We start from the raw sequence: 25,941 nt of genomic DNA, 5'->3' as shown, positions 1-25,941 counted from the left end.
GTTGGAAAGTGTCTACTGCTGGTCCTTTGCTCAGAGCGCTGAATCACACCATCTCTACTTCCTCCCCTCATCTACAGCCCAGCATTACACACAAAGGTTTAACTGGTGCTTATCTCCAATCAGACTGAGTCAAATCGGCATAACATTTGATGATCTGAGCATCTTCTCTCCACAAAACTGTCCACTCTCCTGTCTTTAATCCAATGCATAAGAGATCTACAGCTCTGAGAACCATGTTTCTGTCACCTCTTGTAGCCCTCTTCCCATTTTTCTAAAAGAACTTGTCTCAACTCATACAATAAAATCTTGGGAAAAAGGACTGCATAGGTATATACCTTATTTTTTAATTCAAGTTACTTACATAATTAGTAAAGGATAATTTCCCAGCAGTAAACTAGTTATACCAACTAATGTCTTTATATGGTAAATAAAAGGGCTATAAAACTAAATTATAAGAACACAGAGCCTCTAGCAATTAAAGCCTTGGACTATTGAAAATCACCAGACAGAATGAAGGAAGAGCAACTAGTCACCCATTTCTTTGCTGAAACAAGTACTATTTTAATAGATGCACATTAAGACAGTATCTGCTGATAAACCATTTCAATAGACAAAACTAGCTCAACTTTCTTATATCGCTAAATGCAGAGGAACAAGCATATTAATCACAGCTCAGTCTGAGAGAGAAGGCTCACATGATTTTCTTGGTGAAGGAATATTTCTTACAATCTTAAAATAATCATTGCCTGAGACTTCTGTTGAATCAACATCTCAATTTATAACAGGACTTTAACTAGCTTTTCCTTTACATCCAGAGTGTATTTCAAACACATGGCCAAGACAAGAAAAAACAAAAGCTCAGAAGCAGGTGAGTCTTGGTATGAAAAGAGCTTTGAATTGAAAGGCTCTTCTATTACATCCAACTTGGTTACTGGACAAAACTATACCTAAACAAATCATCTTCCGATTCTTGTGACAAAAGCTTTTGACATTTCTCAGCAGGCAGAATCAGATCTTTATCTTTCACCCTCAACAAAAGTGTAGGTAACTGACATCCTTCCCTGTTTACAAACTTGGCAATATTGCAAAACATGAAGCTGATATTCTAAGCAATCATTTTTCCCTTCAGCAATGAGAACACAATACACTCCTTATTAAACGTTCTGTTGTATGAAGTTATAGTGCAACTCCAGCCTAAGGACATAGGCCAATGAAAGGCTGCAGGCAGAGTCTCATTAGACAAGCTAGAAAAAGCACAAAGTTTCCAATATACCCATCCTTATTCAGAACTCATGTACCTGAAAACTTCTCTACTTTTCTCAGACAACCTGTAAGTAGTAAAATAAAAAGTCATTAAGATGTTAATTCTACCTGTCAATCTTGCCTAGCATGTAGTTTATGCATGGTAACTCCTAACTAATAATCTTTAGCTGTATGAAAATAATGATTTCTTGGCAAAATAAGAAATTGCAAGGGATTGCATGTTCAAAATCATGATTTATTGATGTATTTTTAATCATGTAGCTCCTTGCAAAGATACACTTTATAAATTATGGAACAAGTATAGTACTTTCCACAGCTTTCACATTTTACTCCTCAAGTCCAGGTCAGTATTTTGAAACAAGATGTTAAAAGGTAAAATACGCAAAATGGCTTTAAAAAACTACACTAAAAAGCTTCAGTTCTTTCAGAATCCAAGATACATATATAATAAGCGGCAATACAGTGTCTGCACTACACCCCCAAGCGATATATGCAGGAGAAGCAGTGTACAGTACCTGCACCAAACCTCAAGGTACACTTGATGATTAGCAGTACACAGCACCTGAACATCTACAGCAGCCTCAAAATTTATCTTATTACAACAAATGCTCAAAGAGTTTACAGCATCTGTAGCAAGGTTAGATGAAGGGTTATAACACATTACAATCATGTCCAAGTGAGCCCTGCTTACCTGTGCATTCAGACCTGGCCAATGCACAAGCAGTACGCACCAGCATTTCACCACTGCACTGTGACACTTCCCAAGCAGAGCCACGTACCCCGCAAACTCATCCTACGGTACAGGAGAACAACTCGCTGCCCATACCCCTCTCCCCTTCATGCCCATCCTGTCGAGAAGGAAGGCTCTACTGAACGTCTATCAAAGTCAAATTACATTTATGATCAACTGACATCACTGTATTGGTGGGGATGTACCTCTGCGGTTAAATTTTATATTCATGCTTGCTTGCCCTCGATTGTTTTCTCTTAAGGTTGATATTGACAAAATGCCAGATCTTAAAGGCAAACAAAGTAAGTTTAATTTAAAGAAAACATTTATTTGAAGTTCTTTTAAGTCACACAGTTTAACAGATAAAAGACAACTTTCTCCCCTTCACATTTCAAGCCTTCACCAGAGACCACACACTGTCCCACGGACAGTGAGACTTTCCTATAACAATTCCTTTTGGACAAACCAGTGTCCAGGCAGATGAAGACTCACATTTTAAGCAGACTGATTTATAAAATCTGTTTAAAAAAACCAACCAAACAAAACAAACAACAAAACTTTGTTATCAAATTCTCGTCACAAAGGTGTTTAATACTCATAAGCTTGATCTCAAAACAAAACCCCAGCCATTCATAATCAAATAAACATACTGCCTTCAAAAAATTCCCCAGAATTTTAAGATGTTCCAAATATGTACACATTTATAACTTAAGTGCTCATTAGCTACAACCTTTTATTCATGCAAGAGTTGTGGGAGGAAAAGGTGTTTCTTAGAGCGGCTTTTCTGAAAATGCAGTGAAACTCTTCACTCGTGCAAAGAACAAAGGGGTGTACATTTTGTCAATGTCGAAAGTAGTAACAGCTGTCTCACCAGTTGATCTGCAGAGAGTATCGTAAAAGTAAAATTAGACACAAGTTGCTGTTTAAGTCCCTCAATAATGCAGTCACATCCCACAGTACAGTGTGCGCACCAAACTACAGCCGGAATATAAGCATCTTTCATACTGCCTCGTTCTGAAGGCATCTGAATGTTGGCTGAGTCACACTACATAGAATACAATTCTGTTTTAATATCAAAGAAACACTTTCCCCTTTCATTCTTCTTCTTAGCTCCAAGACTTGTAACAGCACAGGATGTCACTCAAGTCACCGTATCAATATTGAAGTAAGAAATCCCCTTTCATTTGTTTCACTTAGAACCCTGAATTCAGAACACAGAGTGACAGCAAAAACTTGTTTACAAAATGTTAAAAAGAAGAAACCCAAGTATTTCTGAACATCAGTAACAAAATGCATATGTTCTCCTAGCTGTGTTTTATACTTATTTTTATTCTAGTTTCAAAAGGATACCACCATACTGAGAGGTAGAGCAGAACCTGAGCAGTACCGAAACTTCATGCTGAAAAGAATGTCTGTGATACTGCCACTTCTTCATAAATTGGGTATGAAAATAGTTTTTATAAAAGTGATTTTTCTGTTTATGGAAGTTACCTATACTCCCAACCACCAGTAGTTTACTTCCTATTTTATATACTTACAGCTCAATAGCTGAGCTATGTCCCTATAAAAACACTGAATATAGAGATTAAGATGACTGGAAGACAAGGCCTAAATCCAGCTTATATGCCAACACCAAACATCTGAACAGCCAACTTGCCAGTAATTTAGAGTGTCAGGTGCAAGAACAGTGGCCATGGCTCTTGCTTGGTTAGTAGTCAGAACAGCTGGTCGCATGCCTGTATTTTGCACTGCTGGCTTATATAGTTTGTAAGCATTACATTTCTCACATGATGGGTGCAGACATTTCTAGCTTGCACATCCGTAGCGGAAAAGAAATATACCTTAATGAATATATGTTTTCCACACCTCTTTACTAGCACCACACAAAGTCATTCAACTCCGATTCAGTTCTGAAATCATTCAAACACCGTGCATAAATCCTTTAAATGGCTAAAATACTGCAGTTCTACTACTTAGGAAACCTCCCATACCATTATAAATAGTTACTAAAATCTTGGGATTTCTTTAAGTAAAAGTTCATTAAAATCTATCAAATCAGGACCAGTTACTGTTTTCAGGACATTTTGTTAAGGCCTCATAAGTCTCACAGTCTTTACATCTTCTGTACTTAGTACTGGACAAATTAACGTCACTCGTGTTTCTATAGTTAACTATCCTTCTTTGATCTTATTCTCCATTTACTTACTTGTAAGTTATGTGACAAGAATGATGTATCCAGACAAGTTTGTTGAACCTCTGGCGCCCACTGGAGCACAACTGTAGTCCTACATGAAAACTGTGATCTGTTTCTTGTGCAGGAACACGGAGGAAATACCTGTACTTGTGGTAGTCCATTGGTTTCTGTACAAAGAGAAAAGAAGTTTCATGACCTACAAAGAACACATTGTGTAACTATTTATCCTGAGGCCTAGGTAACTGTGATGACAGACTGTTAAACTCTCATACTTAAAAGCAACTACTGGTATTCCTTGAAAATACATCAATTTAGATGTTAATTATGGAAGAAGTTTTCACAGAAAGTAAGATAAGCATGGAGGACACCACCCAAACTATGCAAACTCACTGTAAAATAATGTAACACTTCCAACTCTTCACAAGTTTCACTTGACAGACACTTTGTTAATCAGAAAATTTTGTGATGTAAGTAAGTTGACCAAATCTTTCAGAGTTCAATTAATGAATACTGCTTATTTTGTTCTATTTAATGCTGTGGAACATAACTGCACACAGTCAAAACTAATCTCAGAAAATTACCTCTTCTTCCTTCCCTTCTGTTTGTTAACAAGGTTAACAAACTACCTAATAGCACCACACATGGCAATTAAGCTTAAGGGGCAGAACTGTTGCTCAAATGTGAACCAGATATTTATCTGTCTTAAAAAGATTATTACAGATTTGGGGAAAAAAAGGTAAGATAAATCATCATGCCTATTTATATTGTATTTTTAAACCAGTTAAAAAATGAAATTAGTTTTTTAATCCTCTGGTGTAATGCAAATCTTCAGGTGCCTTAAAATACTCAGTCTGAGGAAAAACATTAAAAAGCCCACTCTTTACACTGTTTTTCCTCTATTCTATTTTGCTACCTACCTCTTCCTTTTTCTTCATTATTACAGCAAATACTTTGGTTTGATTGTCTGTTTCCTGGGAAAGGCGATAATGGCCAAGCAAGATTGCATCCGTTCTGGAAGGTTAACAGGAGGACAGTGTCAAGGACATAAAAATATTCTCTGTCTCAAAAGACTGATGTACTTATCAGCAATGAAAAGAAGACTGACTGCTTATCATAACCAAGGAAACCATTTATTTATTTCCATTTAGTAAAGTACCAGGCTAACTGATGATACAGAATGATGAAAACATTTTGGAAGGCTGCTTTTAAGTTTCCCAGACAGGGCAGTAAACATAAGTTACTCAGTCCTACCTAGCCTACTGCTAAATACTTTCAGACTTCTGGTGAACAGCTTACACCTGTTCTGAAGTCACAAATCATTTTCTATTTTTTTAACAAGTCTGTACAAACACCAAGAAGAAATCAAGCAATAATTCAGTCACATCCCACCAAAATCTTCACTTTCCTTCAAACAGTCAAGGAAGTGTGAGAAGGCAGTCAGTAACAAAATAGTATCTTTAAAAGGATTCTAAACCCACCAAGCTAATAGCATGTATTCTTCCATCAACTTCCTTTATAAGTTTAAAATCACATAACCCGCAAAGGAGATCTAATTACAATATCAGGACCTTAAAATGAAAGATATCTTTGCATAAAGACCAAAATTTTTTGAAGTTCTCAGAAGAGAACTATAAACATCTATAACACAATATAAATAACATTGTAATTTTACTCATTTTGCTAAGCCAGGATATAGAATACGAGACAAAAGTAAATAGAAATTGGCAGGTAAAACCAAGATGAAAACTGTAAAGCCAAATATTTCATTTCAACAACCTTGTATTTTTAGTCCGTAAGCGAGGAACTATAGATTGAGGATCTTCAGGAGTTGTTAGCATCATAACTTGACCATCTGGAAAGAATCTCAAATACCTGCAAAAATATAATTACACAATACAAACCTAGAAAACATAACCTTTTTCTGTTGTGTGGTTTTTGTTGGTGTTTTTTTTTAAATCACAGGATGTTTCCCAGAAGGATATAGAACTTGATAGGTAATAGGATTTGAAAACACATTTCTTCACACATGATATAACAGAAAAAAAAGATTAGAAATCAAAAGTTTTGAAGATTAAAAGATCAAGTTATGAAGAGTTATGAAAGAGAGCAGGAGTTTTGCCACCTCTAATCAAAGCAAGAAGGTTACCGTGGAATCAAAACTGACCTCAAGTAAGTTTCTCCATTCCCAGCATCGATTGAGACAAATGCAACAAAAATCTTAATTACAGTATCAGTACAGAATGGACAATGTCATATGGATGTGTTCAGGTTCTGGGATCTGATCAATTTTTATAGTACTCAGATACTGTGCTGATGTTTGTGAGACTATAGAAAGAGCTATGAGATTCAATGATTTCTAGTAACAGTTTCCAGCCTCAGAAGGGACAACAGAATAGAACAATAAATGCTGCGAACAGCAAGATGAGGAACAGCAGAAAAACAGGCTGAGGAAACAAATGGCAAGGTATTTACAGCAAGTTGAGAAAGCCCAGCCTCTTTATTATTTACAATTGGTTACAAATAAGTTAAAAGACAATTCTTGTATAATCACTTGTTTGCCCTTTGCTGAAAGCAATTATTCTATCAGAAATGTAAAGCAAAAGTGATTTGGGAAAAGAAATCTGTGGACAAGTATTACTGTTGTTACTGTTTAAGTTTCATCCACATGAAATGGTGTAACTGAGGATGAAATGTGTATCTAAGCCCACCTGTAATTATAATAAATCCTATTTCTTAACACCTATTCTCAAAAAATATACATAGCTTTACACACTGTAGTAGTTTCACTGAGTTTTACAGAATGATTAATGTTTGTGATATCAAAGGCTGGATTTAAAGAATTTAGGAGAGAGAAACATTTCACTCACTCATTGTACTACAGTTCTACCTGTAATATTCCACTTGGTGCCACGCTCTATAGAAACCATCAAGAGATTGTTCTCCTTGACGTATGTATTTTGTCTTGCTGATATATACACCTACAGGAAAGGAATATATGAACAAAAAATTAAATACATAAAATATTTAAGATTAAAAAACCAGTAATCTAAAACTTTTGAGTTTACTTTTGTTACTTAAATACATTAAAGTTTTTATTTTCACCCCTTGCACCCTTCCCTTCTCTTTACAGATACTCTACAGATTAAAAGTCCAAACAAATTCAGATTGTTATAAACAACGTTATAAACATCAAACCCACCTGCTGGCTTCTGTCATGGTTACATGCAGTAAAAAAACCCAAAACTATTTCCAAAATACACTTTACCATCAAATCGAACGCGAGGCCTTTCCAAAAACATTTCCCTCCAAGAAGCATATGGAACAAGTTTATTGCAGCTCCTGCCCCATATTTTCAAACAGACTTGATGCCAGATTTCAGGATCTCTAGTGAAAATGAGAAAAAAACAAATCCCATAACTTTCCTGCAAACCTTGTTTAGCTTTTATGTATCAAAGTAACAAACTCCGTTATTGAGTTTGGATGCAACTGAAAGAAACTTTCTTGAACAACAACAGCTCAACAACAGCTCATAATTTAAAATCATTGACTAATTTACTTAAGCCTGGAGCATTTGAAAGCCACTTCTTCCTCCCAGTGAAATTCAAGAACACAATGCCATTTTCAGCCAAGTACAGACCAACAACATTGCAGCAGCCTGGTACTTCTCTGTGTGGCCATACGAGGATGACAACACAACAGACATTGTTTTGGAGACCTTGAAACTTGTGACTTTCAAAGAAGGTAGGGCAAGTAAGACTTTCAGCAACATTTTTTATTACAGAGAAGTCATCTACCTAACATACCATTTAGTGGTGTATTCAAAAGCTGATTAGCACTGCGAGGAGCATAACATGAAAATTGCTGTGGGAAGAAAAAGCAGGACATAGTCCTACATGTACGATTTAGCAGCCTAAAAGCAAAAAAACCCCCACCAAACCCACCTTTCCAACACAGGCAATTTTGCTCTATGGATTTATTATCCACCTCTACATACTGTTTACATATGCTGGAGCGTAAAAAAGCTCTTTTTGATTCTTTAGAGCAGAGAGAAGCTTCACTCTAAATAACATCTACAATACCTGGCGCAGATGTAAAATCCTCGACAAACAAGAGATAATTGCTCTAATGATCTTAGGTCCAAGTCACTTGAAACCACCCATCGGAAAATGTACATTAGTACTTCCATAGGCAACACTGCAAAGAGAAAAGAAATCTTTGTTAGATGGTAACCTGTAAATCAATAGGTTACCTGTAATTCCAGGTTTGACCATTAGTAAAGTTCTGACTTTCCATAAAAAAATCCTACTTTTTCACATTGTAGCCAAACATCAGGTAACAAAAAAATTATCTTTAATTAAAAAAGTCACATAACAAAAGAATAAAAATCAAGAGCTGAAAGTGCATTATGATGATAGGACAAAGCGTAGTTTTAGACTACAAATATCCACAACTGTAAGGTGTTACACCAAAAATTCCACATGCACATCGCATATCCACAGTGCCTATGAAGCAGTATTTTCTTGAAACTGACCTAGTGTGTAACATTACCTCAAAGCATACTGCTTTTGCATGACAAGCTAAATAAGCTCAGGTCAGGGTCAGTATTGCATAGGAGGTGCTAAGAACAACCTATCCACTATGAAATTGATATGATATCACTCTATATTTTGTGGTACAGGTCCAATGATTGAAAATGGTATCACACAGCATTGTTGTGTTGGAAGACTTTTTCTAATGTAATACAAGATTATGACAGAATCCTCATCAAAGCACCACAAGATTGTATGATAATTTTCCTAGCATTAAAAGTCAGTGATAAAGCCCTGCAAAATTAAGCCAGAATTCTTTCTAGTAACTTTCTGCCTCCCTAAGTTTTCTCTGTTGTTTCAGTTGGGTATAATCTTGTATACTAATCTTATACCATCAGGAATTACACTTCATTTATTTTCAACTACTGCTGCTTTCCAGAGCCTATGGCTCAAACCGTATCACGGCAGGCAATGAAGACTTGATGGTTTTAATCAGTGTAACTGCTTTGAGATCAAATGGAGGAAAGAGCTGAGCAGTGCAAAGGTACATTAAACAGTAACTAGCTCTAAATACTGTGGTAGAGACCGCATTTTAACAGAACTCTGATTTTTAGTGAAAAAACATGCTTCTCAAAAAAACTGCATTGCTGCACTCCACAAATCCAACGAAACTGTTTTTGCTATAAAATATGATGAAACTTAAGTTTCACCTTTCAGAATACTAGCACGATAAAAAGTACATACACCTCATTGGGCACCAGTTTCTGTATTCATTAAACACACATCCTGTTTCATGAATCTGACTTAATTCTATGTTTTATTGTTGAGAAGTCATAAATTTGCTATATTGCCTGTATTTGCAACCATTAATGTTCCAGTATAAACAAAAGTTGTGCATATTATTGCTACAAGGTACAAAACAGTCTCTGGCAAATTGTGAGCTCTTCAGTATGTGAACTCTTAGTGCCTTGGAGAATGGGAGATATAAAGGCTTAAAAATCTCTTACTAGTGCTAACAGGTATATATCTTCCATTCTGATAGTCACCAGTCAGCCAAAGCCTTTGGTTATCTATCTTATCAACCATGTTTCTAAGTTTCTAGTAAACTAGGGATTGTTAAAACACTTTGCTTCAGATACTGGGCACACCCGGTAGGAAAAATATAGTATTTCTGGTGGAGATTGCTATCGTGGTCTTAAGCTTTACTTGTGTAAAAGAAGAAAAAAAAACTACTATGAAATTGCTCATATACTAGGGAGGGGAAGTAAATATATTCAGTACCTCAGTTACACAGCATAGGTCTGATCCTATCCTGTACTAAGGGTTAACCAGTATTCTAAGATTATGAATGTCAATAAAATGTAAAATGGAACACAGGAAATCAGTTCAGCCAAATCCATTGCTTCACATTGTTTGAGTTCTCCTTCAGCTGCTGAGGTCTGCGACTACTGTTCTACTGTGATGACCGAGAGGGATCCTTTCCAGCCAACTAACTTCTGAAGCAGACATGATTTTAACAGTTTTCATTCTGCTATAAAACAGTTGGTAAACAAGATACTGTAACACAGGACTAGCCAGAAGGCAGAAAATAAAACCATAAAGAGACTAAGATTGCTGCTCAAAAGACACATCTGCTGAGATCACTTTATAGTAACGTCTACAACACCTTGACTTTACTGGCAAAAAAAGATGCTTTCCGAAGTGTACAATGCCACAGTTGTTTAAAAAAAAAAAAAACAACAAACAAAAAAATCCTGTTTTCTTTATGTTTTGACTTGAACAGCTTGCTACATTTACTTTATTTTCCTTCCTTGAGTAGAACAGAGGCGATCAGGCCAAGATTTCCAAGAGCAACTGATAATTTGGGATGCAAAACACGCATGTTTTAGAGGCATCTGATTTTAAGGGAGTTCATAGCTTATATACACTCTCTACAATTCAGATCTCATAAGGAAGTCTCAGGATAACTGTCCTAGAACTGAATCACTGAAAATCATTAACCTTCAAAAGCCTTTCTACCCATGTTATATAGTCTTGCTGAACCTGAAGACATATTTGTTGTAAAAATCTGATGCAGAATCAGATAAAAACAGGACATGCAAAGATGCATATTCTTCACAGAACAATTGTCTCTTATTCACACTTAAGAATTGTAACAAATATTTGCAAACCAAAACAAAAAAAATACACGTTTCACTTTTTCAAACATTAACTGGAAGGAAAACTGGAATACACTTACTTCAGCAAGTCCGCTCCTGGAAGTTCCTACTTTTAAGTATGACTTTGATCCTGAAAAATTCTACTTAGTAGTACTACTACATGGAAAAGCTTGTGAGATAAAGGCAAACTCATGTATGAGAAAAAGATCTGTTTAGCTAGTTGATGATCTTTTTTCCTTCACATCTAACTAAATAAAGAGATACTGTGTGCATTTCTTTAAAGGTGGCTTTAGAATGAAGGTGACAAATGTTTTAATAGAGTGAAACATCTCTATAAATTCTACCTCTGAACTCTTACAGTGTATCTTAACTCATACCTGAGATATGGGTCTGGCTGACATCAACCTCAGGCTGACAAAGTTTGACTGAAGATTCCTGAAGAGTTAACTGCTGCTGGAAATCGGACAGGAGATCAGCCATTTTGTCATCCTCTTTGTTGTCCTCAACACTACAAAAGGGGGAATGCCAACACTGTGATATTGGACAAAACTTACCAACAGATGTCCTTATCTTGGCATCAATCCACTGTCTTACCCTCATTCAATATAGTTGTCTCCTATACGTTTTTAAAGCAATCTCATTTCATCATACGATAAAACAACTACTGCAATCTTATCAAGTTCATTTAGATTTTGCTGGAATCCATCTGACAGTAGCAACTTTTTCTTTTTTTTTCATTTAATTCCAATTCCAGTTTCTTTTTGGATTTGAGAGTTCACTGTTCACTGTTTTCAGTGAAGTCACTGAAGAATTGCCTGACCCCATGAAAAGACAAATCTCATCTTTTACTTTGTCTAAGATAAGCCATATGCAGGAAATAAATTATCACTGACAGAAAGTTTTTTCTAATCCTTGTCACAATGTAAGCTTCTGAAAACAACTAAGGATATTTTTTTTTTTTACTCTTGTGTTATTCAGTGAAGGAAAACTTTCCTTTAGGAAAACTACTTTTCACCAATTCCGTAAATAAACAGACATAAAAAATTTCAGGAGCAAGAACAAGATAGCAGAACAGAAACAATATGCTTGCTACTTGTCAGTAAACTTGAAGGATTACCAAGTGATAAAAAAACATTACCACATTCAAAAAAAATCTAAATTTAAGTTGTATGTCATAATATGATCCTTTAATAGGTGCATATTTCCTTGCACCAAGTAACCACAATCTACAGAACTCTTCCTGATTTCATCACAAAACACTTTCTTTCCCCTGACTTAGTATACAAGCTAGCTAAGAGATCTTCTTTTAATATTATTCAATTTTACTCTAAACATGCTTAACAGAATGAGCTGAGAATATAAACGAGCAGCTAGCAGACCTACCAATGGGTTTTAAAGTATTATAGAGAAGACAATTATGTTTGGGCCAGTCATAACTAAGACTATAGTAAGATGTTGCACTGAACATACCTTCCTTTATTTTGATTAATATCGTGGCCAGTCCCAGTACCTACGGGCCACGCTGTAAATTGTTTTTTCAAATGTAATTGTGTAATTTGTGTTTTTTTCACCAAGACTGTATGAAACACCTACAACAGTAATTCAGAAAGCAAAAATACCACAACTAGAATCTCTTGAAAGAACATACCTCTGCAAATACTGCTTTTAAACAACAATTAAGAGTACTGGCTGGTTTCCCCTCACTGTCATGTAATGCTGGGGACAGTACAGCAACATTTACAAAACTGAATGAAAATTCATAGAATGAAAGAATCATTTAGGTTGGAAAAGACCTTTAAGATCATTGAGTCCAACCGTAAACCTAACACTGCCAAGTCCACCACTAAACCGTGTTCTTAAATGCCACATCTACACGTCTTTTAAATACCCCCAGGGATGGTGACTCGACCACTTCCCTGGGTAGCCTGTTCCAATGCTTGACAACCCTTTCGATTAAGCAATTTTTCCTAATATCCAATCTGAAATTCCCCTGGCACAACCTGAGGCACCCCCAGGTCTTCTTCTGCCAGACAGCTTTCCAGCCACTCTTCCCAAGCCTGTAGCGCTCCATGGGGTTGTTGTGACCCAAGTGCAGGACCCGGCACTTGGCCTTGTTGAACCCCGCACAATTGGCCTTGGCGCATTGATCCAGCCTGTCCAGATCCCTCTATAGAGCCTTCCTACCCTCAAGCAGATCAACGCTCCCATCCAAATTGGTGTCAGTGAGACTTAAGAAGGGAGTAGACAAAATGATGCTAAAATGAGAAAATAATCCTAAGAAAACCAAGATTTTTACGTGACTGTATTTGATCACCCAGTATTTTTCCTAGGGCACAAATACACAGCAAAGATTTCATGCTAGCAATGCGTTCAGAAACTGAAGTAATGGATGTAAATAAAGCACTTATCTCATTTTACTCTCTTTTATATTGAGTCAACTACTGCACTGAAGCTATATTGCCCTGGGGCAAAAAGACTCAGCTAGTAATACTACGGGGACATGGCTGTACTTTACTCTTTTATTCTCAGTTTTAGAACTCTTGATTTCTTGTAACTATCAGCAGCATCTATGGCTGCTACTAGTAAGCAGTGAATTGGGAAGCTGTTTCATAAGCTTGTCTTCACTATGCTATCTGAGCTATGACAGAGGTTTTGGCCCTAGCCTGAATCCTGTCCTCAAACATAAATCTTGGCCTCAAATTAGGCCATCTTAACCCACTACATATCTAGTGTGTTGAGGCTAGGGGTATTCTGATGCTTTTAATGATGGAAGACTAGACTACTCAGTCTACAATCTATGAGCTTCTAAATGTACTGCTCTACTTACTGGAAATGCTCCCATTTGGCTGTGTTAGTCAGCATAAGAACAGTAGTATATTCCCTTGCTTAATTAAGAAGCATATTCCATGGTACAAAGCTTTTAATAATCGATCTTTTTGCCATCTACAATTTTGTAGATGATCCTAAATGTATAACTTATAAATCTGAAAATCAGAAATCAAAAGTAATAAAGTGACTGATGCTTTTTTCTTTTTTTCAAGTAACATCCTTCCACTTGAATTTAACAAGCTCCAAGCAAGCCTGCTACCTTCTTTGAACTACGGTATAGAAAAGTCCTCCTTGGACTAATGCATCTGTAAACTTTCTATGAAGCAGTCTATTCAGATGAAAGTAGACAAGTTTTCCAAATGTTAAGAGACTTACAACTGCATATCACAGTAGAGCATTCATATGCTTTAGAAACAAAATTTCAGGTTTCAGTACTCCTATGCACTTAATTAGTAAATTTTCACACTTACCACCTCTTTCCAACTCCATCACCATCTGGGGACCGTGTATAGGTGATCTTAAACTCTATGTCAGGTACAAGCTGCATGGCTAGGCGATAAAACTTGATGGCTGAAAATAAAGGTTTAATGTTTAAATATGTCTGATGCTTATACTAGCTTATCAAAGCAAAGATTTTTTTCAGAGAGATGGCTTCAGCTAAAGAACTAAAAAGGTGTAAAATGCCTTCATCTAATAAATCTTATTTAGTCTAAACTGATGTTGTGGTTTAAGCCCAGCCAGCAACTAAGCACCATGCAGCCCCTCTATCAATCCCCCTCCTCAACTGGACAGGGGAGAGAAAATATAACAAAAGGCTTGTGGGTCGAGATAAGGACAGGGAGAGATCGCTCAACCAATTACTGTCACCGGCAAAACACGGGCAAAAAGACTTGACTAGGCAAAAACTAACTTAATTTATTGCCAATCAAACCAGAGTAGGGTAATGAGAAATAAAACCAAATCTTAAAAACACCCTCCCCCCACCCCTCCCTCCTTCCTGGGCTCAGCTCCACTCCCGATTTTCTCCACCTCCTCCCTCCAGTGGCGCAGGGGGACGGGGAATGGGGGTTGGGGTCAGTTCATCACATGTTGTCTCTGCCGCTCCTTGCTCCTCAGGGGGAGGACTCCTCACTCGTCCCCTGCTCCACTGTGGGGTCCCTCCCACAGGAGACAGTCCTCCACGAACTTCTCCAATGTGGGTCCTTCCCACGGGCTGCAGTTCTTCAGAAACTGCTCCAGCGTGGGTCCCCTCCACAGGCTGCAGTCCTTCAGGCACAGACTGCTCCAGCGTGGGCTCCTCTCTCCACGGGGCCACAGGTCCTGCCAGGAGCCTGCTCCAGCACGGGCTTCCCACGGGGTCACAGCCTCCTTCGGGCATCCACCTGCTCCGGCGTGGGGTCCTCCATGGGCTGCAGGTGGATATCTGCTCCCCCGTGGACCTCCCTGGGCTGCAGGGGGACAGCCTGCCTCACCATGGTCTTCCCCACGGGCTGCAGGGGAATCTCTGCTCCGGCGCCTGGAGCATCTCCTCCCCCTCCTTCTTCACCGACCTTGGTGTCTGCAGGGTTGTTCCTCTTACATGTTCCCACTTGTCTCTCCAGCTACAGTTTCTGTGCCCCAGCAACTTTTTTTTCCCTTCTTAAATATGTTCTCCCAGAGGCACTACCACCATCACTGATGGGCTTGGCCAGTGGTGGGTCCGTCTTGGAGCTGGCTGGTATTGGCTCTATTGGACATGGGGGAAGCTTCTAGTAGCTTCTCACAGAAGCCAGCCCTGTAGGTCCCCTGCTACCAAAACCTTGCCATGGAAACCCAATACAACTGATTAGGTTTAAGTTCAATACTTAAAGAAGAGAGGCACATTAAGCACTGTTGTCAAAACTAAAAACTCCATGTACTCTTTCAGAATAAAGAGTTCTCTCAGATGTGTTTCAGCTTTTACAGATTTACCTTAACTGCTACAAATTCAATTATGGAGTACAAAATTTTACATTCAAACATTTCAAAGTCCTGATTTCATTTGTTGCCCTTACATTTGTTTGCTCTTACAAAGCTTTCTCAACAAGCTGTAAAGATTTTAGGCATTATACTCATAAGTAACCCTGAGGAACATGAAAAAGAATTTGAAAGATGATGCAGGTACCTTAAATCCTCCATATAGTATTGTCATTCAGACATAAACAACATTATAAAGGTGAGAAAGATCAACAAAATGTATTGTTGTAGTTTTAAAACTTCAACAACAGACACATAACAAGTAAATTTTATGGTGGCAAAACCCTGGAAACTACAGAAGGCACAGAAATAAGCCACTCAAAACACTGAGGGTGAGGAACCTGTCTAGAGGAAAGCAGCCTTTTCAAAAAGCTATGTAGCAAGCACAAGACTACGGGGCATGAAGGAAAAACTGACAGATCAGGTTTCTTCTAGCACACAAAGTACATCTGCCTTTAACAGTCCAAAGTGTTAAACAAGCACTAAGCAGAGAAATAGGTCCAGGAAAATCACCCTGTGCGAACAAACTGTTATTTAAGCCGCAGAATGTCCTTCTGAGTTAACTCTGCAGATCCTTCTTAATTTAAGTAGATTCATTGTATGTACATTCAGTCTGTTTTAATACTGATATTAAGATCATATATGTATTTATATGTCTCTCTGTATTCCCACATGGTGATACCAAGATCAGAGGGCAACTCTCCCTCAGTTTGGACCCTTAAAAACAAAACCCAAAATAAAAGAAACATCAGTGAGCGTGGAGCTCAGAATTTGACACACTAATGAGTCTGAGAAGCCTAAGTTTGGGGCAAGTAAGCGTTCCTACTTCCTTGAGTTCATGTCAGGGCTGGTGACTGACAAGTAGTATCCTTTAGCTGGTGAGGATGAGGAAGACCAGCAGCCAGCTAAACAGAGATCGGTCTCAACTTTAGCATTTGATCTTGCAGCAAGGTCTGTACTGTACTTAAACATGAACAAGCTGCTGCACATAACTGTCTCACAATGTCAGGTATCAGCAAATTTCAGCAGCAGGCTGAAATGCCACTTGGATTCTGGTGACCTAGACCACGTCAGCAGATAAAAGTGTGGCCTGAAAACAGATGTCCCAACATGTGGTCAGTAATATATCTGTGTCTGGTGTAGGACCTTGTCTCTAAGGTCTCATACAGATCTATGTGTAGAAACAGCTTAGCTTCTTTACGTCTCAAATCAAATTCAACCGAGAAATAATGGATGCATATTCATGCAATCCAGATGCCTAAAACACCTTTGTGAATGCACCTCTGTTACATCTAACTACTCTGCTGCTGTGTTTAACATACAAGGCGTACACTCAAGCAGATGAAGCTATAGCTTTCATTTTATATACACAATGTTTAAGTAGACTGCTTTCCTCGCATGTTTTTTTTTTATTTACTTGGAAACTGTTGGTATGAAAGAACCTTTGCAATCTACTGCATGATTTCCTAAATGGTAGATGTGAGAGACTGAAAGAGTTTATGTCTCAAACATTGTGCTGAGGCAAGTTCTGCATAACGATGAACTCTACATAACAACGAACCCTGCATAGCAAGGAACCACAGGTGAAAAGAAGCCGATCAGCACAGATCAGCACAGATCAGCACAGGACATCAGCAACAGGACAGGGAGGACGGGCAGTTCCCAGTTCTGATAACGCTGAGCAGGGCAGCTCACCATGCATGGCCAAAGATCAAACAATGGTCACATCTGCAGGGAAGGGGCAGTTACACCCCAAACGGCCCCAAGCCCACCGATCCATTTCCCGAAGTTTCTGAAAACACAAACTGTGCATGACACCTAATTAGCCCAATAAGTTCGAGTGCCAGCCCGAAGGAGGGGCAAGGAGATGATAAAAGGACACAACCTGAAGGCCCACGTGTGCGTGCCCTCTGGGACTGAACCCTTAGGCTGGCGGGACCAACACTGAACCCAAGGCCACTGAAATCTTTCTCTTTTCCTCTTTCTCTCTCTGTCTCACTTTCTTTCTCCCTCCTTTTCTATAATCCCTACACCTCACCCCTTTAAGACACAAACCGCTGACACGTTTGGGACTAGCAGTGGATCCAGCCGCCCCCAGGCTCCTCTCTGAGAAGGAGCCTAGAAAGCAAGGGGGTCTGCTCTCAACCTCCTGACCCAACAGGAGGGCTCTCCTTATTTTCTTCCCTGAATTGATATATATGTGGTTATGGTTTACGGAAGTAGTCTCATGCCAATTCCTGTTGAGAGAAACCCCGCCGCCTACTGTTACACCTTCCAAGTTCAGGCTGCTTCTGCCATAAATAAAATGTTTAACTGATCGTTTGGTGTCATTTCACCTTAATTTAGCCCATGGGAATTCTGAACTCAACAGGACTCCCTGGTCTGTCCAGCCTGGGTCGTGACAGTAGATTACATATCAGATTTAGTTCTGACATCTTTTTTTACTGTGTATTTAATTCTACATCAAATACACAAAATACATTAGCCTAAAGTTAATTTTGCCCCATAAAAACATGTAATAAATAAGAAATCGAACCAACTAATTTTATTACCTACTGGGGACCCATATTTCTCTCAGTTCATTTGAGATCTGGAACAACAACCAGAAATCCCTTGCAAGGGAAGGAAATCTCCCATGGTGGAGAGGAAATTTTGTATTCAACAGGTGGCTTCCAGAGTACTCTCAGTTTTGCCTATCTTGACATTATTTTGCACCTGCACTTTAACCAAGGTGGCCAAAACCTCTAGTGGATGAGCAGGATGGCACATACGTTCTGTGTTCTTTTTTTTTTTTTCATAAAAGAAATAGAACACTGGTATCTCCACTACTGATATACAGGACTTGAAGTCAGGACAGGCTTCTTACTCTATATATTCTGATAACTAAATATGAGGAAGAAAACTTTGAATTTCCATTTTTACTAGTGCTGATAGCAAGAGGCCAAGCAAGCTAAGCATCTTAAATATTTATGGCAAACCTCATAAAATAAGACTACCAGATTTAAACATTCCTTTCAGGAATTCTTAAAGAAGCTATCTTAGTATGCTGTGTAAATTAAAAAACAAAAACAAACAAACAAAAAAAACTCAAACCCAAAACATTCCATGGGTTAAGTAGTTTTGTTCAAAGTGGAATGAAGAAAACTGTGAGCACAGGAAATACAGTATATTGCCTTGATTAATTACTATGCTTACTTCATGTTACAAAAGCCCTATAAAGAAGCATGCTCTATGAAGATGCAATCCAGTGCTTCATTAAATTGCTAGATTCCAAAATACTGTCGTTTTGTCTGAGAGGTAGAAATTCCTTCCTCGATCTCACCTTAGCTTCACCTCAACCTTACAACTGTGATATGATGGTTCCTTTTATAGCAAGTTTGTCTGCTTATCCGAATAACTGAGCTCTCAAATTACTATTAGCCTGCAGTTTAAGTTCACTGGCATCATGCAACTTTGCACATAAATCAGAGTGTTAGAGTCGTCTGCAATAAAGGTGTTCATTCTAGACTCCCATATTACCTTCGTAAAGGGCCCCATTTTGTTCTTCTTCCACTGCCTTCAGGAAAAGTTCTTTTGCCTGCATGATAAATTACACAGACACTTCTTAAATTTTTGACAAATACAAGCACATTGTTACTTGACTTAGAATTATTTTTCATCTTACCTACTGTACCCTATGAAGGAGATGAATAAAATAATTCCATAAATAGAGTGAGAAGACATATTCGTGTGCTACAAACCATAACTGAAATTCCCAATCAACAAACTATGCAGGTTCCTGCTGCTCGCCCCTTACCTACAGTCTTTCAGAAAGCAGACTAGGAAGGTAACACAAAGCCAAGCATTAAAACTAGAAAAATCAGTGTAGGATTATAGAAAGACATCAGCATGGAGACAACGGGTTAATCACCTCTGTTGTTTCTCTAGATTTAATTCAGCATTAGCTTTTAGGATAGTTATACTGCAATACTAACATACACAAAAAAATCCCCAAAATATACATCTATTTTTTGTACCTTTTCCTCTTTTGCTATCTCCTGTTTTCCTCTGGCATCTACAGACTTTACTCCAGGTCCTCTTGAAGATGCTCTGCATGGCAGAGGTTCCAACCCACTAGAACTCATACCCGGGGCAAGCTCAAACATCCACTGAGCTCTGAACATCTGGAGCTCTGCCTAAAAAATCCGATTAATTCTGATTTAGTATCACATATTCAGACAGTATATCTTCTGAGGAGAAATTATAAAGTACAAACACAAAACAGAATTTCAAAATTATGCTTTACACTTCCAAGTCTTAAATGGTTTCAGTGAGTTTAGACACAGAGAATTAGCTATTGTTTTACAGTAATTTTTTTTTAAAAAGTGCGGAAGTACTTTTTCAATCTCATTGAATAACATAAGTGCTTTTACCTGGACTGTTCACCTCAGAAGAAAAACTGATGTTTCAAGAAGTGGTTGTTAGTACTATGGTTATGATCTAAGACTCTGTAGAAAAGTATTATTTCTAGACACGATGTTTGTTCTTGTTTATGCAGAGTTACCTTAAGCAAGAAGTCAATTAGCTCTTGAAATCAAAATTTAGAAAACCTATTTTTTTGTAAACAAGCATACTAAGCTTTATGACAATCACAGCTGTCATTTATATAGTATACAAATAAGACCTTACACTCCTTTCTGTGAAACAAGGCAAGTCATAATTCTTGCCACGCATTTTTTTTCAGTATCTTTGAAGTTACACTTTACATGCCTCTTGCAATCACCATGACTTCTGGGGAGCAACCTCATAGAAATCTAGTGTTGTAAGAGAACAAACACACTTTTCTATTAAGACTGCTTTTATTAACTTTTCTGTAAGAGAGTGACAACTTAAACTGGAATTTGATCCATACAGAAACTGCTGTCCGATTCCTACAGTTCTTTAAAGAAATTCCAAATCTGCACAAACTTTCTTTTCATCTACACAGATAACTGAAGACTGAATTTGACACCTGAACACAATGCCAAATCTATCTATTTCACATTTGGAGGGGCAGACAGATTAAGCATTTGTCAGATCAACAAATGTGTGGTAATTAAATGAGCATAAGTAATAAGTGCAGCAGTACTATGTTTGTAAAAAAAACACTAGCATGAGAGACATACCTGAAGATTTGCGTCACCGGCTCTTTCATTGTCATCGGTTCTTACCAAATCAGAGTGACAATCTTCTTCAGCTTCTGCCTAGTAGAGAGCAGTCAGACATGATTAGAATCTGCATAAGTCCCTACAGCACATTCACAAAGCACAATTGTCTTGGATATGTATTAAAAAAATTTTAAGCATACTCCTTTTTTCCCCATCCTACCCACCTACCCCACAGATCAATCTTAACTGATGATAAAAATTAATCTTAAAATTACTGGTATTGTTTGAACTTCCCTATTAACCCAATGAAGTTGGGTTTTCAATCCAACATAGATTAGTTATGTATCACTTGAAGGCTTACATGCATCAGTACACTGCTATAATACCTGAATAAATACACTCAGTGTCTCAGTCAAAGCATAGAACCAAAGCTTCAGTATTAAACAGTAGTGTGCTTCATATAAGAAGTTAAAATTTAATCACTATCTTCTCACTGTAAAGATAACCATAGTTTGGGGGTTTTTAATAGATACAAAAGCACAAAAAGACTAGTGCTTTGAGTAACAACAGATACTTTATGAAAATTATGGGACAATATGGGCAATCTCAAAAACTACATGTGAAACTAAACAAGAAAAGTATTGTAAAAGAAAATAAAAAGCTAGCATGAGAGCTTGACGGTTGGTTTAATTTACAGCACTGCTGGGAGACAACTTGAACAAGGTAAGACCTTAAATAAGACCTTTAACTAAACTTAACAGGGCTCTACATAGGAGTTAGACAGATAGTTTAAGAACAAAATTTAAAGACACAAAAAAATTCTCATTGTGAAATATACTGAGATTTACAGAATCTATACTAAAACAAAGGAAAACTAATTCTGAGCATCGGTGACAAGCCACTACAATGACAACAGCAGCAAGATGCCAGTAAGGAAAAAAAAAACCCAAAGACTAAAACATTTGTTTGAAGTTCTTCCTGCAGCTGAAGCATCCCAGTTTTTCTACCATTCTGTGCTGAAATTCACATCTGTAGTTCTGCAAGTACATAATGCAAACAGAGAGTCTAAGAAGGTAAACTTGGCATTAAGATTACCACAACTACTTATAGAAGTTTTGTTTCCCACTCCTTCCTATTGTAGATATTGCTCAAAGACTTCAAGTGACATTCTGTCAGTGAGATTCTTCCAAGTTCTCATAAAGAAATCTCTATCTCCTGCACAATTGAAGTGCAGAAATCAAAGCATTCTTGTATTCAGAAAATTTGTAAAATTTTTATAGCATCTGGAAGTTCAAGATCAAACTACAGAATACTGCCAAACCTCATGGGAAGGCAATGTTTAATCTCTTTGTCTTGGCGACAAGCACCTTCTAGCACTCATCTCCAGTTCCCCACAGGTCCCCTAAAGGACCACAAACTTGCTGGCTTGTCATCTGTAAATGTGTTTTCACTGATGTCTCAGTCAATTTACCTTTTACAATTGATGGTGTAGACAGTGTTAGTTGGTTAAAGTAAGCAGATACTGCATCTGGTTCTACACTCTGATTTTAAGGCTGAATTTTTAATTTCTCGGTGCAGAAAACAGGTAAGCCAGAACGCTCCAAAGCGCTAACAGCATTAAATCTGAGCAAGGAGTAAATAACTTAGAAATGTCATGGGTTTTGATTCCAGAATTTGACTGCAGACAGTTAATATCCTATGAGTTATAGCAGTCATATCACATTATTTTAGCATCTGGGGATTACGTCTATGCTGGCCAAATGGAGATAGCCTCGGAATGAGCTAGCACTGAAATGGATGTCTGTAAGTGCATTATTATGGCACTGGGCTGACACAAATAAGGCCCACCTCTGCCTGTGCAGAGCACAGGGCTTCTGGTTTGCAGCTGAATTATGTCTAGTCAGCTCTCGGTCTGGGCAGAATAAGCCTGTTTTTATCTGCAAAATGCAGAAACCAGTAATTTCTAAACTAAATCAACACACTATCTTCTTGTGCATAAAGGCACGCCCATTAAAACCTTTAACTCATGAAGTCTGTAGATAAACTAATTTAAGAGTAAGAGTTAAAATTATTTAGAAGGTCATGAAGCTGGCTGAAGTTTACCTCATGTGCAAAAACTTTTTGTTTCAGTAATCTGTTCAAGAGTCTTGATTTTCCTCCCCTCGTCTCTGTTCAACTGCCCTACTTCTCCTTCATTTCTTAATCACAGTCAGTCACGGTCCTGGACCAACTGCTTCCAAAATGTCATTCAATGTTCTTTATAACTTAAATGTGCTCTCAGTCCAAACAAAAAATAAACCATACTATGAAGACCTAGTCCACAGCCTAAAAGCTGTCAAAAAACATCATGAAGTTGACTACAACTGTCCTGGTTTCAGCTGGGATAGAGTTAATTTTCTTTCTAGTACAGTGTTATGTCTTGGATTCAGTATGAGAAGACTGTTGATAACACACTGATGTTTTCAGTTGTTCCTAAGTAGTGTTTAGACTGAATCAAGGATTTTTCAGCTTCTCATGCCCAGCCAGCAAGAAGGCTGGAGGGGCACAAGGAGTTGGGAGGGGACACAGCCAGGGCAGCTGACCCCAACTAACCAAAGGGATATTCCATACCATGTGATGTCATGCCCAGTATATAAACTGGGGGGAATTGGCCTGGGGGGATCGCTGCTTGGGAACAAACTTGCCATCAGTCAGCAAGTGGTGAGCAATTGCACTGTGCATCACTTGTTTTGTGTATTCCAATTCTTTCATTATTATTATTGTCATTTTATTACTGTTATTATTATCATTATTATTTCCTTCCTTTCTGTTCCATTAATACTTTTCTTCCTGATTCTCTCCCCCATTCCCCTGGGTGGGGAGGAAGTGAGTGAGCGGCTGTGTGGTGCTTAGTTGCTGGCTGGGGTTAAACCACAACAAAACCAAAGTTTTGACTTCCATCATTAACTCCTCTATCCTGAGTGCATGTGTCGAGTCTCTCATATCAAAGGTTTATCTTCTGGCAGCAGTGGCATCATAAGTGACTATCCCTCTGAATTTACCCGTAAAGCAATTCATTCACATTGCTACTGCATAGTGGACTGGACTGGAAAACCAATCTCTATTAACAGCCTTTCCGCTATTTTTTGATCTGCTGAAACCCTACGGTTTTGCTAGAACAAATGAGAATGTTCACCAGCAGACAGCTCATGAGAGCACACCTAAAGCAGGTTGTAACTTGTAAAAATTGGGTCCTTGCCCCCACTCTGACAATACTTAAATTGTAGTTATAGTTTCTGAAGCTCACAGAACATTGTACTTTAATCGCTACTTAGTGGATAAATCTAGCCTGTTCACCATCACGCTGCTGGTCTTCCTCCTGCTACAAGCCAGCTGTCACACGGAACAGTGACTTTATCCTGCTTGAACATGAGACATCCTTAGTGTGTACCGATCAGCTCAAATAATTTTGCATGAGAAAAGTGCTAGCCAGTCAAGCCACTAAAAGGTCAGCATGTCAACAGTAGACATCTGAATTAGACTGCAACCTGTAAAAAAACAGTCAGCTGAGTAGATTTCTGATTTGTTTGCAAAGCTTTAGAAATTATTTGCCAAATGCAAAACTAGTTTATTTGCACAGCTTAAATTGTTTTGCAATCCATAATTGCACGTGGATTTCCTCAGGCACAACAATCACTTACTAAACTAACTGTAATGTCAAGTCCTTTAATAGTTCAGATCTTTGTTTCAGCAAAATAAAACCAAGATCAGAAACAGCTCAAAGTTGACTGTCACCAGTGGAACAGGGCTATGTGTGAACTGTACAGAACTAAAGGAGAAGCAAGCACGACATAGCGACCCAGTGACCGACAGCTAATGTTCTTCTTGGTTTTCTAAGTAAATGAGGAAGTCGGTCCATTTTTCTGTCAATGTGGTAGAAGCAACACTGTGTTCAAAAATGAGAGTTTTAATCACGGTGGTAAGGCATCTTAAGAGCTCCTGAATGATAACAAATGGTTTAACTTTGAACGATCAGGATCTCATCATGGATACTTGAATCCATGTTGAGATGCAGTCAGAAAAGCAATAGTGAACCAAACAGTAGTTCTGATACCTTAAATCACAAACTGAAATAAGTAGCGTGCCCGGCCCACGGAGCCGTTTAAATTACCAACTGACTTTATGCCATCTGTTTTTTGAGCGAAGAAGGAGAAAGGTAGGGCACACGCATCTGTAAGGACACAGTGATTTGTCCAGGTGGCTCTACGGAGAGCTAGATCGGTCCTGAATCAAGCAGCCCCCTCCTCAGCCCAAAACCCTCTGCGGAAGGCGGGGCCGTGCCTCCTTGCGGCGCAGCTACCCGGGTGGGATCGCGGCCAGGATCACGGCACACCTCCCTCGCTGCCCGGCCACAGGCACACAGGGCAGGGCTGCCGGGCAGCGGCACGGCTCGGGGGGGCCGCTCCTCCCGCCCCCGGGCACACGCACCCCTTGCCGCTGCCACCGCCCGGTCCCGTCCCGTCCCCCCGCTCCGCCCGCACCTGCCGCGGAGGCCGAACCGCCACCGCCTCCCCGCGGGGCGACCGGTGCCTCGCCACCCCCCCCCTCCCCGCCCCAGGCCGCGCTGCAAACGGGGAGCAGGGCACGGCCGGCCCGGGGCCGCTCACCATGCTGCCAACGCTCGGGCGGCGCTGTCCCGTCCCGGGGGTCTCTGCCCCCCCCCGCTCGGTCCGTGTGTCCTCCCCGCGGGGGGAAATTAGCAGAGTTCTCGGTCGGAGAAGCGCACCACGCAGCGGGAGTAACTGCGGGCCCTGCGTACGGCAGCCATCTTCCCGGCGAGTGAGGGGCAGGCGGACCGGGAGCAGCGGAGACACGCGACCAGACAAACCCGCAAGGTCAGAGCGCCGCCTGACGCGCGGGCCGCTCTGAGGCGCGGGCGCCGGCCGCGCGGACTACCCGTCCCAGCGCGCACCGCAGCCCCGCCGCGGCTCTCCCGCCTGGAGCGACGCGGCGCGCTGCCTGCTGGGAGATGTAGTCCCCGGCCGACGCCCCCGCGGGCCGCGGCCGCGCCGGCTGGCAAGCGGCGCTTTCCCAGGCCGGTCCCGCCCGGCGGCGGAGCAGAGGATGCCGGGAAATG

At 39.4% G+C, this 25,941-nt stretch overlaps 2 protein-coding genes across 2 annotated transcripts in view; one reads left to right on the top strand and one right to left on the bottom strand.

Annotated features, from left to right (window-relative positions):
- LOC104317661 (glutathione S-transferase 3) overlaps positions 1-25,941 on the top strand; it is a 113,708-nt gene that overhangs the window by 47,387 nt on the left and 40,380 nt on the right. The window lies entirely within an intron of this gene.
- Positions 1,478-25,721, bottom strand: FBXO9 (F-box protein 9). The gene is made up of 13 exons (XM_069805952.1): positions 25,472-25,721; positions 20,844-20,921; positions 19,716-19,874; positions 19,219-19,276; positions 14,175-14,274; positions 11,253-11,383; positions 8,267-8,381; positions 7,453-7,571; positions 7,075-7,165; positions 5,964-6,059; positions 5,105-5,198; positions 4,200-4,354; positions 1,478-2,872 (listed from the first exon to the last, which is right to left on the bottom strand). Exons 1-13 carry the CDS (start codon positions 25,472-25,474, stop codon positions 2,764-2,766), a joined length of 1,308 nt encoding a protein of 435 aa, XP_069662053.1. The 5' UTR covers positions 25,475-25,721; the 3' UTR covers positions 1,478-2,763.

This window comes from Haliaeetus albicilla, chromosome 18 (genome assembly GCF_947461875.1).
Source record: "Haliaeetus albicilla chromosome 18, bHalAlb1.1, whole genome shotgun sequence".
In the NCBI taxonomy this organism is placed as follows: Eukaryota; Metazoa; Chordata; class Aves; order Accipitriformes; family Accipitridae; genus Haliaeetus; species Haliaeetus albicilla.
This window is presented reverse-complemented; position numbering and strand designations above follow the sequence as displayed.